This window comes from Theropithecus gelada, chromosome 14 (assembly GCF_003255815.1).
Source record: "Theropithecus gelada isolate Dixy chromosome 14, Tgel_1.0, whole genome shotgun sequence".
NCBI classification, from domain to species: domain Eukaryota; kingdom Metazoa; phylum Chordata; class Mammalia; order Primates; family Cercopithecidae; genus Theropithecus; species Theropithecus gelada.
Genome location: NC_037682.1, coordinates 103,660,534 through 103,679,677, shown reverse-complemented (window position 1 = coordinate 103,679,677; position 19,144 = coordinate 103,660,534). Strand labels below are relative to the sequence as shown.

General features: G+C 39.8%; 1 protein-coding gene across 2 annotated transcripts in view; it reads right to left on the bottom strand.

Annotated features, from left to right (window-relative positions):
• Nucleotides 1–19,144, bottom strand: part of DLAT (dihydrolipoamide S-acetyltransferase) — a 39,883-nt gene that overhangs the window by 2,333 nt on the left and 18,406 nt on the right. For both annotated transcript variants that reach the window (XM_025356276.1, XM_025356277.1), the window contains exons 9-13: nt 18,369–18,461; nt 17,622–17,729; nt 12,432–12,547; nt 1,864–2,026; nt 742–878 (exon numbers count right to left, since the gene is read on the bottom strand). In XM_025356276.1, the coding sequence (XP_025212061.1) occupies nt 742–878; nt 1,864–2,026; nt 12,432–12,547; nt 17,622–17,729; nt 18,369–18,461 (617 nt within the window). The remainder of the gene's footprint in view (nt 1–741; nt 879–1,863; nt 2,027–12,431; nt 12,548–17,621; nt 17,730–18,368; nt 18,462–19,144) is intronic.

The following is a 19,144-nucleotide window of genomic DNA, read 5'->3' as shown; positions in this document are numbered from 1 at the left end:
TATACCGTGCCAATAACTATATATAAAACTGAGACTCTGGCCAGGCACAGTGGCTCATTCCTGTAATCCCAGCACTTTGGAAGGCTGAGGTGAGCAGATCACTTGAGGTCAGAAGATCAAGACCAGCCTGGCGAACATGGTGAAACAACATATCTACTAAAAATACAAAAATTAGCTGAGTGTGGTAGTACACATCTGTAATCCCAGCTACACGGGGGCTGAGGCAAGAGAACTGTTTGAACCCGGGAGGCGGAGATTGCAGTGAGCTGAGATGGCACCACTGCACTTCCGCCTGGGTGACAGAGTGAGTGAGACTCCATCTCAAACAAACAAACAAACGAAAACACTGATACTCAAAAACAGGTATGGTTGACCCTCCATATATCCATGGGTTCTGAATCCATATATTCAACCAACCATGGATCAAAATATCCAGAAAGTAAACAATTCCACAAATGTCCATAAGCATAACTTGGAATTTGCTGCACACTGGGTACTACACTGGATCCATGTGAATGAAGCGCTGTTTAGGTACTGTATTATTATAAGTCGAGATTAAAGTATACAGAAGAATGTGTGTAGGTTATATGCAAATACTATATCATATTATATCGGGACTTGAGCATTGTGGATTACAATATTCAAAGGGGTTCCTGGAGCCAATCCCCTGAGGATACCACAGGACAAGTGTATACTGTAATAAAAATTAGCTTATGACTTCCCCTCTATTTTGGCACTTACCCTTTTTCATTATCTGCTGGAACCAGTTTATCCTCTGAAGCACCAATTGCCAAAATACATGCTTGAGGTGGGTTAATAATAGCAGAGAAATTCTTAATTCCAAACATTCCTAAATTGGAGATCGTAAAAGTGCCACCCTAGAGGAAATAATATTAAAAATAAATAATATTGTTTGTCAACATAAATCAGAAAACTTGACAAATGTTCTGTGAAAAGACCTTAAGCTAAAAAGGTGCAAGGTCTTAAGAAAGGTCTGAATGGAATACATATTACTGAAGATACACAACCATTACAATATGAACAAAAATGACAGCTGGAAAATGTCTTATTTTCAGATAGTATCTTCTTTTGGATATGTGATTCAATTTTTCTTTATTTTCAGAGCCGTGTGTCAATAAGAGTTACATGGCAAGGCTAGGTGCGGTGGCTCATGCCTGTAATCCCAGCACTTTGGGAGACCGAGGTGGGTGGATCATGAGGTCAAGAGATCGAGACCATCCTGGCCAACATGGTGAAACGCCGTCTCTACTAAAAATACAAAAAATTAGCCGGGCGTGGTGGCGGGCCTGTAGTCCCAGCTACTCGGGAGGCTGAGGCAGGAGAATCACTTGAACCTGGGAGATGGAGGTTGCAGTGAGCTGAGATTGTGCCACTGTACTCCAACCTGGCGACAGAGTGAGACTCCATCTCAAAAAAAAAAAAAAAAAAAAAAAAAANCCCAGCACTTTGAGAGGGTGAGGCAGGCGGATCATTTGAGGTCAGGCGTTTGAGACCAGCCTGGCCAATATAGTGAAACCCTGTCTCTACTAAAAATACAAAAAAAAATAAAAATAAAAAAATTAGCCAGGCGTAGTGGCACGTGCCTATAATACCAGCTACTCAGGAGGCAGAGGCAGAGGCAGGAGAATTGCTTGAACCTGGGAGGCAGAGGTTGCAGTGAGCCAATATTGCGCCATTGCACTCCAGCCTGGGTGACAAGAGTGAGACTCTGTTTCAAAAAAAAAAAAAAAAAAAAAAAAAAAAAAAGAATTATATCGCAGAATCAAAAGGTGAAAAATGTAATACATGCATTATGCAAACCTTAAAAATAACATAATTAGAAAGCAATAATCAACACCTTACCTGGAATTCGTGTGGCTGTAGTTTACCCTCTCTTGCTTTGGCTGCTAAAGAAACAACATCATTGGCAATGGTTTCCAGTCCTTTTATATGTGCATTAAACACAATAGGTGTGATGAGTCCTGCAGGAGTACTGACTGCAACACTGACATCAACAACATGATTTCTGTTTAAAAAGAAAAATAAATGTAATCAAAAACTGTTTATTAAGAGCCTATGTGCCAGGTTAACCAAGAATACTTATATTTACTTCAAAAATTTTTTGAACCAATGTGTGTGTTATTGTTCAGCCATATATGATGTCTATCCTAATTTTTAAATTTTGCTATGCCCTCTCCTTGACTTGTAGTTATTAAAAATGAAAGAGAGAGCTGGGAACAGTGGCTCACGCCTGTAATCCCAGCACTTTGGGAGGCTGAGGTGGGCGGATCACTTGAAGTCAAGAATTTGAGACCAGCCTGGCCAGCATGACGAAACTCTGTCTCTACTAAAAATACAAAAGGTATTGGTGGTGCACACCTGTAGTCCCAGCTACTCAGGAGGATGAGGCAGGAGAACCGCTTGAACCTGGGAGGCGGAGGTTGCAGTGAGCTGAGATTGTGCCACTGCACTCCAGCCTGGGCAACAGAGCGAGACTCCATCCCCCAATACTGCCCCTGCCCCCGACCCCACCACCCACCAAGAAAAAATACAAGAGAAATGTGTCAGCAGCAGTAGCTTGGTTTCACACATATCATCTAACATCCCCTGCCATCTGCCTTTACCCACACATGAATGCCACCAATCAAAACTCCTTGGATTTTGAGTGGAAGTACATTGGCTGGAGTTGAGTCTCTACAGGTAGTTTGAGCAGATGAAAGTAAGAGTGGAGGGAAAGAACTGCATTGTAGCAAGAAAAAGGAGTGCTCAGGATACATGGGTGGTGGTACCTCAGAAGTACGTAAAAGTAAGGGTTCCCAATCTTTTTTTTTTTTTAACACAAAATCAGATCTTGTATTGTCATCAAGTACAGAGTTCCAATCTTTTCTACAGCAGGTGCCCCTATGCATCTGGATCTTATCTCAGAATACCTTTTTAACACTGAAAATACTCAAATTACTTTAAAAAAGAGAGAAACTATACTGAAATTCAGTTATCAAACTGTTCAAAAAACAAAATTATGACAAATATGCTTCTGTATTCACTCAATAATAAGATCTTGTTGCAGGTCTAATAATGGCAATCACTTTGAAGCAGGCATGAACAAAATAACATTTTGAGATATATACAACTACAATGAGATATGAAAATAACTGATTTTTACTGGTCACCAGACACAAGTACTGTTAACATTTGATCTGTTCTCTACATTTATAAAAGGAGGAAATGCTAAATGTTAGTAGAGGTTAGTTAAAAAAAAAAAAAAAGGTGATTCCCCCCCGGCCCCGCCCCAACTGAAGTTCACAAGCTGATGGATTTTATCCATGGTCTCCTTGGGGTCTGCGTAAGGGCCCCTGCTACTGTTCTGTAATCGAGAAAAAGTTAAGGCTTCACATAAAGGCACAGCTCTGCCTCCAAAGAACTCCAGCTCTCTCTAGGCACAAGCTCCAAAAAGATCAATGGGTACCAAATCCCCCAATTTGCCTAAGTTGGCTGGAGAAGGATTTTGTCACTTGCAAAAAAACACAGGGACCTGCTCTAATAAAAATACAGTGTATGACTCATTAATTACCACAGGACTCTAGCCAAGGTATCACACAGCAAATACTGCTTTCTTGATTAAATTATTACAATATTGCTTGTTCCGTCATCCCCCCTTTGAGACAGTAAGGATAGTGTTCCCTATATTGTTTACCACTGAATCCAGTAAAGAGTACATGTTAAAAAAATGCTGAATGAGTATATGAACAAGTAAATGAATGGTGTTTGGTTAGAATTAACAGACAATCTCAATCCCTTCATCTAAGTATAGAAATATCTTGATATTGCAGGTTCAGTTCCAGAACACCAAAATAATACTGCAATAAAGCGAGTCACATGAATTTTCTGATTTCCTAGTACATATGAAAGTTATGCTTAACACTACACTGTTGTCTACTAGGAGTGCAATAGTATTATGACTAACAAAAAACCAATGTATATACCTTAATTTAAAACTACGTTATTGCTAAAATATGCTAAAAAGCACCTGAACTTTTAGCTAATTGTAATTTTTTTGCTGGTAGAAGATCCTGCCTTGATGTTGATGGCTGCCGACTGATGAGGATTATGGTTGCTGAAGACTGAGTGGCTGTAGCAGTCTCTTAAGATAACAATGAAGTTTGTCCCACTGATTGACTCTTCTTTTCACAGAAGATTTCTCTGTAGCATGCAGTGCTGTTTGACAGCATTTTAACCATGGAATTTCTTTCAAAACTAGAGTCAGTGCTCTCAAATCCTGCAGTTGCTTTTTCAACTAAATTCATAGGATACTCTAAATCCTCTGTTGTAATTTCAACAATGTTCACAGCTTCTTTACCAGGAGTAGATTCTAGTTCAAGAAACCACTTTCTTTTCCTCTCCATAAGAAGCAGCTACTCATCCATTCAAGTTTTATCATGAGATTGCAGCAATTCATTCCCATCTTCAGGCTCCACTTCTAATTCTAGTTATCTTGCTGTTTCTACCAACATCTGCAGTTAATTCCTTTACTAAAAAGTCTTTGAACATCTCAAAGTTACCCACGAGGGCTGGAATCAGCTTCTTCCAAACTGCTGTTAATGATGGATCACTTTCAGAAGGTTTTCAATTTACTTTGCTCAGATCCATCAGAGGAATCACTATGTATGGCAACTATAGCCCTAAAATAAATTTCTTTTTTTTTTTTTTTTCCTGAGATGGAGTCTTGCTCAGTCGCCCAGGCTGGAGTACGGTGGTGCGATCTCGGCTCACTGCAAGCTCCGCCTCCTGGGTTCACGCCATTCTCCTGCCTCAGCCTCCCAAGTAGCTGGGGCTACAGGCGCCTGCCCCTACACCCGGCTAATTTTTTTGTATTTTTAGTAGAGAAAGGGTTTCACCATGTTAGCCAGGATGGTCTCAATCTCCTGAGCTCGTGATCCACCCGTCTCGGCCTCCCAAAGTGCTGGGATTACAGGCGTGAGCCACCACACTCGGCCAAATAAATTTCTTAAACAATAAGACTCAAAAGTCAAAATTAGTCCTTGATCCATGGGCTACAGCATGGATGCTGTGTTAGCAGGCATGAAAATAACCTCAATCTAGGCTGGGCGTGATGGCTCACACAATCCCACAACTTTGGGGCTGAGACAGGCAGATCACCTGAGGTCAGGAGTTCGAGACCAGCCTGGCCAACATAGTGAGATCCAGTCTCTACTAAAAATACAAAAATTAGCTGGGCCTGGTGGCAGGCACCTGTAATCCCAGCTACTTGGGAGGCTGACGCAGGAGAACTGCTTGAACCCGGGAGGCCGAGGTTGCAGTGAGCAGAGACCGTGCCACTGCAGTCCAGCCTGGATGACAGAGTGAGACTGCATCTCAAAAAAAAAAAAAAAAAAAGAAAAGAAAAGAGAACTTCAATCTTGTACATGTCCATCAGAGCTCTTGGATGGGCAAGTGCATTGTCTACAAGCATAAATTTTGAAAGGCATCCTTTTTTCTGAGCAGTAGGCCTCAACAGTGGGCTTAAAATATTCAGCAGACCATGCTGTAAACTGTCATCAGGCTTTGTTGTTCCATATATAGCATAGGCAGAGCAGATTTAGAATAATTCTTAAGGGCCCTAAGATTTTCAGAATGGTAAATGAGCACTGGCCTCAACTTGAAGTCACCAGCTGTATTACTGCTAACAGAATCAACCTGTCCTTTGAAGCTCTAGAGCAAGGTATGGACTTTTCCTCTCTAGCTATGAAAGTCCTGGATGGCATCTTCTTCCAATATAAAGCTGTTTCATCAATTATCTTAGCTATATCTTCTGAATAATTTGTACTTCACCCTGTACTTTTATGTTATTATGGCCTCCTTTCCTTCAACCTCATGAACCAACCTCTGCTAGCCTCAAACTTCTGTTACGCAGCTTCCTCACCTCTATTGGCCTTCAAAGAATTGAAGAGAGTTAGGGCCTTGCTCTGAATGCTTTGGCCTAAGGGAATGCTGTACCTGGTTTAATCTTTTATCTAGACCACTCAAAACTTTCTCCATATCAGCAACAAGGCTGTTTCACTTTCTTGTCATTCATGTGTTCACCAGGATAGTACTTTTCATTTCCTTCAAGAACTTTTTCTTTGTATTCACAAGTTGGCTGTTTGGCACAAGAAGCCTAGCTTTCAACCTATCTTGGCTTTTGACATGCCTTACTCATTGAGCTGAATCATTTCTAGCTTTTAAAGTAAGAGACATGAAAGTCTTCCTTTCACTCAAACACTCAGAGGCCATTGTAGAGTTACTAATTGGCCTGATTTCAGTTTTATTGTGTCTCAGGGAATAGGGAGGCCCAAGGAAAGGGAGAGAGACAGAGGAACAGCTGGTTGATAATTCTATCAACCAGTCAGAACACATGCAAAATTTATCAATGAAGTTTGCCATCTTATATGGGCATGGTTCATGGGGCATCGAAACAATTACAATGGTAACATCAAAGATCCTTGATCACAGGTCACCATAACAGATAGAATAATAAAGTTTGAAATACTCTAGGAATTGCCAAAATGTGACACAGAGACAGGAAGTGAGCACATGCTGTTGGAAACATGGTGCCATCAACTTGCTTGACAGAGGATTGCCACAAGCCTTCAATTTATAAAAAAGCTCAATAAATCAAAGTGCAATAAAGTGAGATCTTACAAGTAGATGGCTCTCACTTCACACCCACACAGTAACAAGTATTGATGAAGACATAAAGAAACTGGAACACTTATCCACTATTGGTGGGAAGGTAAAACAGTGTAACTGCTTTGAAAAATAATGTACAAGTTTCTCTAAAAATTAAACATACTTTTACCCTATGACTCAGATATTCCATTCCTAGGAATCTACTGAAGAAAAATAAAAATACATGTCCACACAAATAATTGTATGTAAATATTCATAGTAGCATCATTCATAATAGCAAAAAACTGGAAAACAAATGTTAATCAACTGGTGAATGATAAAGAGGTACACTGAATACGATTAAACACTATTCAGCAAGAAAAAAAATAAACTACAGATACATGCTACAACACAGATGAGTCTCAGAAACATTTCGCTAAGTGAAAGAAAGCAAATGCAAAAGACCACATATTTTATTATTCCATTTCTTTTTTTTGAGACGGAGTCTCACTCTGTCACCCAGGCTGGAGTGCAGTGGCAGGATCTCGGCTCACTGTAAGCTCCACCTCCTGGGTTCACGCCATTCTCCTGCCTCAGCCTCCCCAGTAGCTACAGGCGCCTGCCACCACGCCTGACTAATTTTTGTATTTTTAGTAGAGACGGGGTTTCACTGTATTAGCCAGGCTGGTCTTGATCTCCTGACCTCATGATCTGCCCACCTCGGTCTCTCAAAGTGCTGGGATTACAGGCATGAGCCACCGCGCCCAGCCTATGATTCCATTTCTATAAAAGGTCTAGAAAATACAAATCTATAGATTCAAGCACTAGAACAGATTGCCCAGGGGCTGAAGGTGAAAATAAGAATTTACTATAAATAAGCATGACTGATCTTCTGGGGGTGATGGAAATTTCTAAAATAAGATTGTGGTAAAGACTGCATAATTCCGTACCTTCAACAAAAATCAAGAAATTGTACACTTAGAGCAGGTACATTTTATGATATGTAAGATGGCAAATTAAAGTGTTAAAAAGTGTCAACATGCGGCCAGGCACAGTGGCTCATGCCAAAATCCCAGCACTTTGGGAGGCTGAGGCAGGCAGATCACGAGGTCAAGAGATTGAGACCATCCTGGCCAATACGGTGAAATCCCATCTCTACTACAAATACAAGAATTAGCTGGGTATGGTGGCGTGTGCCTATAATCCCAGCTACTCAGGTGGCTGAGGCAGGAGAATCGCTCGAACCTGGGAGGCGGAGGTTGCAGTGAGTCGAGATAGCACCACTGTACTCCAGCCTGGCAACAGAGTAAGACTCCACCTCAAAAAAAAAAAAAAGTGTCTATATGCTGGCACAGAGGGGAATTAAAGGAATATTAAAAAAAAACAAAAAAAAAACAAAAAAAAAACCTGCCTCTATCTAGATTTTAAGTATCCTGTATTTATATTTAAGGAATATAAATTCCTTGAATGTTTGCTGCTGTGACAATCATCATGGTGGCCATAGCATGGAAAAGGAATGCATCTAAAAGCAAGGAACAGGAAAGCCCAAACAGCATCCTAAAAGGAGATAACTGAAAGGTATGTTCAGTAACAGTGGCTAACTCAGAATAGCACAAGAAGAGGGGTTTAGAGAGGTACAATAGTTAAAAATAGGCCTTGAATGAATTACTGAAGACTGTCAATGCCTTAAGCAAGCTATTTCTGCCAGGCTCCAGAAAACTCTCCGTGAGTCAGTAATATGAATAATGCTGAAAACAGGAAGACTAATTTAAAGTCTGTTTAGTGGGATGAATGGTGGCCCTCCAAAAGATAAGTCTTTGTCCTAATCCCTGGAATCTATCAATGTGACCTTATTTGGAAAAAGGTCTCTGGAGGTATAATTAGGATCCTGAGATAAGATCATCCTGTATTATCTGAGTGACCCTAAATCCAATGCCAACAGTCCTCTTAAGAGAAGAGAAAATACAGACACAGAGGAGAAGGCCATGTAAAGATGGAAGAAGAGACTGGAGTTATGCAATCACAAACCACTAAATGCCTAGAAACACCAGAACTGGAAAAGGCAAGGAAGGATTCTTCTCTATAGTCTTTGGAGGGAATGCATTGCCCCTGCTGAAAAGCTGATTTCAGACTTGTTTCCAGAACTGTGAGAGAATAAATTTGTTTTAATCCATCAATTTTGTGGTCATTAATAATGGTAGCCCTAGAAAACTATACAGTTTATAAAGAATATTATATGCCCAGATGTTCTCCAAGAGAAGAATGACCAAGGAAAAGTTAGAACCAAGAGTTTACCCAATAGGTTTGATCAGATTAAGAAATGGTTTAATGGTTTCTGAAACTCCTCTCCTAGCTTATGGAGTTTCAGAAAGAATTCACACGTACATAGAAAACTAGCCTTCCCTAAAGCAATTATTAAAATCAATTAGGTTAGCATTCATGGTATAACACATGTCTTAGTCATACACAATTATTTTCATAGGCATACAAATATTAACACTGGACACACACATACTCTAAAAAGATTAACCAGGCCGGGCGCAGTGGCTCAAGCCTATAATCCCAGCACTTTGGGAGGCCGAGAAGGGCAGATCACGAGATCAGGAGATCGAGACCATCCTGGCTAACACGGTGAAACCTGGTCTCTACTAAAAATACAAAAAAAAATTAGCCGGGCGAGGTGGCGGGCACCTGTAGTCCCAGCTACTCGGGAGGCTGAGGCAGGAGAATAGCATGAACCCAGGAGGCGAAGCTTGCAGTGAGCTGAGATCGCACCACTGCACTCTGGGGACAGAGCAAGACTCCGTCTCAAAGAAAAAAAAAAGGTTAACCAAATATAAATTTATATTTATTTGTTATTTTTTGAAATACAGTCTCACTCTCACTCAGGCTGGAGTGCAGTGGCGCGATCCTGGCTCACTGCAACCTCCACCTCCCAGGTTCGAGCAATTCTCCTGCCTCATCTTCCCGATTAGCTGGGACTACAGACGTGTACCACCACACCTGGCTAATGTTTTTTTTTTGTTTTTTTTGTTTTTTGTATTTTTAGCAGAGAGAGGGTTTTGCCATGTTGGCCAGGCTGATTTCAAACTCCTGACCTCAGGTGATCCACCTGCCTTGGCCTCCCAAAGTGCTGGGATTACAGGTGGGAGCCACCTTGCCCAGCCCCAAATATGGATTATTTGTGCTATAATCAATTTGGGAGGATGATGTTATGTGTGTGTATGTAGGAAGGGCATAACAAAGCTACCTTTTTTTTCTCTCTAGTCCCAAGACTGGAGCTAAAGCTAAATATTAATGTTCTTTAACAGGAAGTCAGTCAATAAAATAAATGAAAAACTCATAAAAGGCAACAGAAAAATATTTGGAAATCTGCAGGTAAATAAATACCAGAATAAACAATAGTTTAAAAGTTGTGTTTAAGGGCCAGGCATGGTAGCTCACGCCTGTGATCCCAGCACTTTGGGAGGCCAAGGTGGCAGATCACAAGGTCAGGAGTTCAAGAACAGCCTGGCCAATATGGTGAAACCCCATCTCTACTAAAAATAAAAAAAAATTACCTGGGAGTGGTGGCTCATACCTGTAATCCCAGCTACTCGGGAGGCTGAGGTAGGAGAATTGCTTGAACCTGGGAGGCGGAGGTTGCAGTGAGCCAAGATCGTGCCACTGCACTCTAGCCTAGGTGACAGAGAGAGACTCTGTCTCCCCAAAAAAAAAAAAAAAACTGTTGTGTTTGCCTCCTGGGAACTGACCTCTTATTAAGGGAACAGTATTCCAACCTAAATTTAATATTAAAATTTTTTTTTTTTTTGAGGTAGAGTTTTGCTCTTATCACCCAGACTGGACTGCAATGGCACAATCTCAGCTCACTGCAACCTCTGCTTCCTGGGTTCAAGCAATTCTCCTGCCTCAGTTTCCCAAGTAGCTGAGATTACAGGCACGCACCACCACGGGACCCAGCTAATTTTTGTATTTTTACTAGAGACAGGGTTTCATCATGTTGGCCAGACTGGTCTTGAACTCCCGACCTGAAGTGATCCACCCGCCTCGGCCTCTCAAAGTGCTGAGACTATAGGTGTGAGCCCGGCCCTAAAATATGAATAAATATTAGTAAGTGTGGTATAATATATACTTGGGTCTTTGTTCCCATGTTGCCAGTTCCTGTCATAGAGACCCTAAAACTGGAATTTCCTGAGTGATAGGAGTATCTTTTGTTATTTATAACGAGCCCCTTATATAATAAGCTCCATTGTGGATATTTACGGCAGGATCCCTGCGTAACCTCGGGACAGGGCCAGTCACTAGAAGGGTCAAAATGACTAGAGGATTAGAGAGTTGGAACTTTTAGCCCTACCTACTGACCTAAGGGACAGGGGAGGGAGATGTAGGCTGGAGATCCTGGAGATCAAGCTCTACAAAGACTTTTTTTCCCCTTTCCTTTTTCTCCCCAGCCCCCTCTATCAAGACTCTTCAACAAGATTTAATGAGCTTCCAGTTGCTGAACTGTGGAAGTACTGGAAGGGTGGTATGCCCAGAGTGGATACGGAAGCTCTGCACCACCCCACCTCATACCTCGCCCTAGCCATCTCTTCATCTGGTGTTCACCCGTATCCTTTGCAATATCCTTTATAATAAACATAAGTGTTTCCCCAAATTCTGTGAATTGTCCTAGCAAGTTAATCAAACCCAAGAAAGAGGTCACAGGAACCAGTTTGTAGCCAGTCAGTTACAAGTATGAGTGGCCTACACTTTTGACTGGCATCTGATGTGAGGGCAGTCTTGTAGGACCGAGCCCTCAATCTTTGGGATCTGACACTATCTACAGGTAGACAGCACCAAAATTGAATTTAATTGAATTAGAGGAGTTCACTGCAGAATTCACTGCTTGGCTGGTGTGTGGGGAAACCCTCCCCACCCCTGCCTCTACTCATCTGGTCACAGAATTGGTGCTGTGACTGTGTGACAGTAGAGTACAAAGGAAAAAAGTTTGTTTGTTTCCTTTCAGAATAAGAATAACATAAAAGCATCTACATATTAGAAAACGAATAGGCTTAGGAGTCAGAATCTTAGTTCTAATCACAGTCCTAACACTAACTTATTAACTCAGGCAAGTTACTTAACTCACTGAGCCTCAGTTTCTTCATCTAGAGATGGAAGTGAAAGCACTTATATCATAAGGTGGTCATGAGAATTAAATGAGATAAAAGAGACACAATGAGTACCATACTACTCTATACCATCATAATATTAACAAGTACTCGTTTTAATTTTGCCCCTGAAGCTCAGGAGAACTCATGGGTGAATGAAAATCATCTATTTAACCCTACTTTGTGACAGTCATTATCAACTTAATTACACGTATTTGTTCACTAATCTCCCTTTGCTGAACTCATACAAAGAATCTACAGCCTTTACAAGCTAAATCCAGCAGTATCTCAGGCTGGGCACAGTGGCTCACACCTGAAATCCCAGAACTTTGGGAGGCCAAGGCTGTAGAACTGCTTGACCCCAAGAGTTCAAGACCAGCCTGGACAACAGAGCAAGACCCTGTCTCTTTAAAAAATAAATAAAAAACAACAACAAAAACAAGGTTGAAAATTGGAGCCAGAAAGGAAAAAAAGTAAAAAGCAGTATCTCATAAATATTTTTGTGTTGTTTTCAAGTTGTTTGACCTATGTAAGCGATCTGCCTCTCTGTATTCCATTTATCCTTATCCCCTCAACTCCTATTCACATATTAAATAAGAAAACTAGTGATGGATATATATCGTCCCCAGTTATACTTACTGTCTTATAACTGTGTCCATCCAAGAAGAATTTGCTTCGGGAACTTTTAAACATGCCAAAGCTGAAGCTTTTATGATGAAGTCATTGACAGAAATTTTGCTTCTCCCTTCTAAAATCTGGAAAGACAAGAACAACTGTAGTTTCCTTTTTTTTTTTTTTTAAATTTTAATTTTAAGTTTCAGGGTACATGTGCAGGATGTACAAGTTTATTATATAGGTAAACATGTGCCATGGTGGTTTGTTGCACCTGTCAACCCATCACCTAGGTATTAGGCCTCACATGCATTAGCTATTTTTCCTAATGCTCTCCCTCCCCGGACAACTGTAGTTTCTAAATTCTCTCACCAAAGAGTAAAACTGTATAATCTTGAGAAAAGGAGGAGGAGAAAGAGAATATACAAATACCCTGAGGTAGAAAGAAACAAATGAAACCAAACATTGGTTCCTTCATCTTTTTAAATGCAGACTCTTACAGCTGTTTTCTGGTAAGTACTGCTTTAGCATATCCCATAAGTTATGGTATATTATGTCATAATTTTCATTCATCTCAACAATAACAAAATTTGGTTCTTTGAAAAGATCAACCAAATGACAATCACAATGATAAATGTTTAGTTAGACTGACCAAGAAGAGGAGAGAAGACCAGAATTCCTAAAATTAGGAGTGAAATAGGGGACATTACTATTTACCTTACAGAAGTAAAAAGAATTATAGGGAATACTATGAACGACCATACAGACATAAGCTACCAAAACTGAACCAAGGAGAAACAAACACTCCGAACAGACCTATAACTAACAAAGAGATTGAACTGGTAATTTAAAAACTACCCACATAGAAAAGCTTAGACCCAAATGGCTTCACCAGTATTCTACCAAACATTAAACAAGAATATCAATTCCTCACAAATTCTTTTAAAGAAAAATCAAAGAAGAGCAAGAAACACTTCCCCACACATTCTATAAGACCGATATTAGCCTGATACCAAAACCAAAGATGACATTAGAAGAAAAAAAAAAAAAAAACTACAATAATCTCTTACGAATATAGATGTAAAAATCTTCAGCAAAACGCTAGCAAATAAAATCCAGCAATATATAAAAAGGATCATTCACCATGATCAAATGTGATTTATCCCAAGAATGCAAATTTCCATTAACATCTGAAAAATCAATTAACGTAATAATGTCCTAATAGAATACAGGACAAAAAACACATAACCATCTCAACAGACACAGAAAAAGCATTTGATAAAATTCGCATTTGATAAAATTCAATACCCCTTTTCATGATCAAAACACTCTTACTAACTAGGAACCAGAAGGAACTTGCTCAACCTGATCTAGGGAAACCTCACAACTATTTAATGATCAAAGACCAAGATCAAGAACAAGACGAGATGTCCACTTCTGCTACACCTATTCAATATTGGCTAGAGGTGCCAGCCAGAGTAATTAGGCAAGAAAGGAAATAAAAGGCATACAAGTCAAAACGGAAAAAGTACAATTATCTCTATTTGCAGATAACATTATCTTGTTTACAGAAAATCCTAAGAAATACACTAAAAAACTGTAAGAACTTCAGCAAGTTTGCAGGATACAAGGTCAATATAGATCCCATTCCAGCAGGCATACAAAAAGAAAGATCAATATAGAAAAATCAATTGTTATCTCGATTGATTGCTCAGAGTCAGTTATACATATAACTCCTTTTCTACTCTTTCCCCACTTCTCACTAGTATAGCTGACTAGTCTTAAAAAAAAATCAATCATACCTTTATATAGTAGCAATGAACAATCTGAAAATGAAATTTAGAAAACAATTCCACTTAGAGTAATATTAAAAAGAATAAAATACCTAGGAATAAGTTTAACAAATGCAAATTTAGAGTGCAAAACTTACACTCTGAAAAACTATAAAAAAATTGTTAAAAGAGACTGAAGAACACTCAACTAAATACAGGGGCATCTACATGTTCACGGATGAAAAGACAGTATTCTTCGGATGGCAACACTTGCCAAATTGATCAGCAGACACATCCAATCAATCCTTATCAAAATGTTAACTGGCTTCAATGCAGAAATTTACAAGCTAATCCTAAAATTCATTTAGAATTGCAAGGGACTCAGACAAAACAATCTTGAGAAAAAAGAACAAAGACGACTCACATTTCCTGATTTTACAACTTATTACAAAGCTAAAGTAATCAAGACTATGGTACTGGCATAAGGGTATACAGAGATTAATGGAATGGAATTAAGAATCTGGAAATAGGCCAGGCACAGTGGCTCATGGCTGTAATTCCAAACTTTGGGAGGCCGAGGTGGGTAGATCACTTGAGGTCAGGAGTTCGAGACCAACCTGGCCAAATGGTGAAATCCTGTCTCTACTAAAAGTACAAAAATTAGCCAGGCATGGTGGCTCATGCCTGTAATCCCAGCTACTTGGGAGGCTGAGGCACGAGAATTGCTTGAACCTGGAAGGTGGAGGTTGCAGTGAGCCAAGATCACGCCACTGCACCCCAGTCTGGGCAGAGTGAGACTCAGTCTCAAAAATCGGCACAAGACAAAGATGCTCTCCCCCTCACCACTCCTATTCAACACAGTATTAGAAGTTCTGGCCAGGGCAATCAGGCAAGAGAAAGAAATAAAGAGTATTCAAATAGAAAGAGAGGAAGTCAAATTGTCTCTGTTTGTAGATGACATGATTGTATAGTTAGAAAACTCCATCGTCTCAGCCCAGAATCTCCTTGAGCTAATAAGCAACTTCAGCAGTCTCAGGACACAAAATCAATGTGCAAAAATCACAAGCACTGCTATACACCAATAATAGACAAACAGCCAAATCATGAGTGAACTCCCATTCACAACTGCTACAAAGAGAACAGAATACCTGGAATTAATTTTGACAAGGATACCAAGATAAATATTCGATGGAGAAAGATGGTGCTGGGGTGAAAGAAACCAGAAACCTAGGAATACAACTTACAAGGGATGTGAAGGACCTCTTCAAGAACTACAAACCACTGCTCAAGGAAATGAGAGAACACAAAAACAAATGGAGAAACATTCCATGCTCACAGATAAGAAGAATCAATATCATGAAAATGGCCATACTGCCCAAAGTAATTTATAAATTCATTGCTATCCTCATCAAGCAACCATTGACTTTCTTCACAGAATTAGAAAAAAACTACTTTAAATTTCATATGGAACCAAAAAAGGGTCCATATAACCAAGACAATCCTAAGCAAAAAGAACAAAGCTGGAGGCATCATGCTACCTGACTTCAAACTACAATACAAGGCTACAGTAACAAAAACAGCATAGTACTGGCACCAAAACAGATATATAGACCAATGGAACAGAACAGAAGAACAGAGGCCTCAGACATATCGCCACACATCTACAACCATCTGATTTTTGACAAACCTACAAAAACAAGAAATGGGTAAAGGATTCCCTATTTAATAAACGGTGTTGGGAAAACTGGCTAGCCATATGTAGAAAACTGAAACTGGACCCCTTCCTTACACCTTATACAAAAATTAACTCAAGATGGATTAGACTTAAATGTAAGACCTAAAACCATAAAAACCCTAGAAGAAAACCTAGGCCATACCATTCAGGACATAGACATTGGCAAAGACTTCATGACTAAAACACCAAAAGCAATGACAACAAAAGCCAAAATTGACAAATGGGTCGAATTAAACTAAAGAGGTTCTGCACAGCAAAATAAACTATCATCAGAGTGAACAGGCAACCTACAGAATGGGAGACAATTTTTGCAATCTATCCATCTGACAAAGGGCTAATATCCAGAATCTACGAGGAACTTAAACAAATTTACAAGAAAAAAACAAACGACCCCATCAAAAAGTGGGCAAAGGATATGAACAGACACTTCTCAAAAAAAGACATTTATACGGCCAACAAACATATGAAAAAAAGCTCATCATCACTGGTCATTAGAGAAATGCAAATCAAAACCACAATGAAATACCAGAATGGCGATCATTAAAACATCAGGAAACAACAGATGCTGGAGAGAATGTGGAGAAATAGGAGCGCTTTTACACTGTTGGTAGGAGTGTAAGTTAGTTCAACCATTGTGGAAGACAGTGTGGCAATTCCTCAAGCATCTAAACCAGAAATACCATTTGACCCCGAAATCCCATTACTGGGTATAGACTCAAAGGATTATAAATTATTCTACTATAAAGACACATGTACACGTATGTTTACTGCAGCACTGTTCACAATAACGAAGACTTGGAACCAACCCAAATGCCCACCAATGATATGCTGGATAAAGAAAATGTGGCACATATACACCATGGAATACTACGCAGCCATTAAAAAAGGATGAGTTCATGTCCTTTACAGGGACATGGATGAAGCTGGAAACCATCATTCTCAGCAAACTAACACAGGAACAGAAAACCAAACACCGCATGTTCTTACTGTAAGTGCGAGTTGAACAATGAGAACACATGGATGCAGGGAGAGAAACACCACACACCAGGACCTATATATAGGGGGACAAGGGGCTAGGGGAGGGATAGCATTAGCAGAAATACCTGATGTAGATGACGGGCTGATGGGTGCAGCAAACCACCATGGCACGTGTATACCTATGGAACAAACCTGCACGTTCTGCACATGTACCCCAGAATTTAAAGTATAATAAAACAAAACAAAACAAAAAATAACAAGATCAAAAAAAAAAAATCTGGAAATAAAATTCTCACATATATGATTAATTTTGACAAGGATACCAAGATAATTCGATGGGGAAAGATGGTGCTGGGATGAAAGAATAAATGTCCACGTGCAAAACAATGAAGTTAGATTCCTATCTCACACTACCTACAAAAAATTAACTCAAAATACAGCAAAGACCTATATAAGAACTAAAACTATAAAACTGTTACAAGGAAACATAAGTATAAATCTTTATGACCTTAGACTAGGTAATAGTTTCTTAGATATAATACCAAAAGCACAGAAGAAAAAAATAAAGTGGACATAACCAATATTTAAAATCTTGTGCTTCAAAGGACAAGATCAAGAAAGTAAACACCAGCTGGCATACTGTAACAAAATATATAGACAAAAATATAAATGTTTGGTGGGGAAAGACAAAATTTTTGTAACTTAGAAAGTTGGAATTTTCAGACCTTTTACCTTATTAAGTTCTTTCCGTACCAACAAAACTTCTCCCATATTTACATCTATAGAAAGGTAATAATGAGGTATGGTTTGCTTTGATTGCATTAATCGCTGTGCAATAACCTGAAACCAAAGAGATTTTAAAAAAATCATCTTGAGTTAAGACCTTAACTAATTCAGGGCTCTGTTTGTCTCTTCACCTTACTCTCTGGTAATACTTACCTCAAGCATTATTATAATTGAAAGACGGAGGACTCTGCCATAATATAACACCTCCTAGGTTTTTGTTTTTTTTTTTTTTTTTTGAGATGGAGTCTCGCTCTGCTGCCTAGGCTGGAGTGCGGTGGTGCGATCTCGGCTCACCACAACCTCTACTTCCCAGGTTCAAGCAATTCTCCTGCCTCAGCCTCCCGAGTAGCTGGGACTACAGGCATGCGCCACCATGCCCAGCTAATTTTTGTATTTTTAGTAGAGATGGGGTTTCACTATGTTGGCCAGGTTGGTCTTGAAGTTCAGACCTTGTGTTCCACCCGCCTCGGCCTTCCAAAATGCTGGGATTACAGGCGTGAGCCACTGCACCTGGCCCTTCTAATAGAACAAATGGATTCAAGTATTCAGCTGGCCAAAACTTCCCTTAAAGTAATCGTCTAATATTCCCAACTTAAAAAGCCTCTGTTAATGTGTTAAAACTATGGAAGCAACTAAACAACTAGAGTAAAGATGCCCCTAATAGCTGATTCCAGATGATGGTAATTCTCTTACCCGACGAATGTTGCTAATTGGGATATCTGTGAAGACACCTGTAGGAACTGGTGCCATTCCAGGACCTGTGGGAGGCACAACAGCTGCTGGAGCCTATGGGAGGAAAGAAAAAGTTCAGTAACTATGGCTCAATCTTAGCATAAGTACCTGGGAAAGACTGCCAGTGACTATGCAGTTTCTTTTTTTTTTTTTTTGGAGACAGGGTCTTGCTCTGTCACCCAGGCTGGAATGCAGTGGCTCAATCATGGTTCACTGCAGCCTCAACCTCCTGGGCTCAAGCAGTCCTCCCATCTCAGCCCCTAGAGTAACTGGGAATACAGGTGCACGCCACCATGCCCAGCTAATTTTTTTGTATTTTTAGTAGAGATGGAAATTAGCCATGTTGCCCTGACTAGTCTCAAACGCCTGGGCTCAAGTGATCCACTCACCTTGGCTTCCCAAAGTGCTGGGTTTACAAGCATGAGCCACCATGGCCAGTCTAAAAACTAAGCTTTATACAATAGCTATTTCTGTCCCCAGCGAGCAAAAGAGACTTCTGCTTGTTTTAAGAGTTTTAATTTTTTACTTAGAATTCTGAAATCATATTTTAAATGTCATTTTTCTTTGTGTCAGAGTATGTTCAATGATCAGTTTAAGTCAAAATAATTTTGTTTTTGCAAAATTATGTTCAAGAAAAGCAATCGAAGCATTCTTAAATCACAAGGAATAATAAATATATATAAACAAGTTAATCCATTAACCTAAACAACGTTAAAAAATGGGGATGGGGGCTGGAC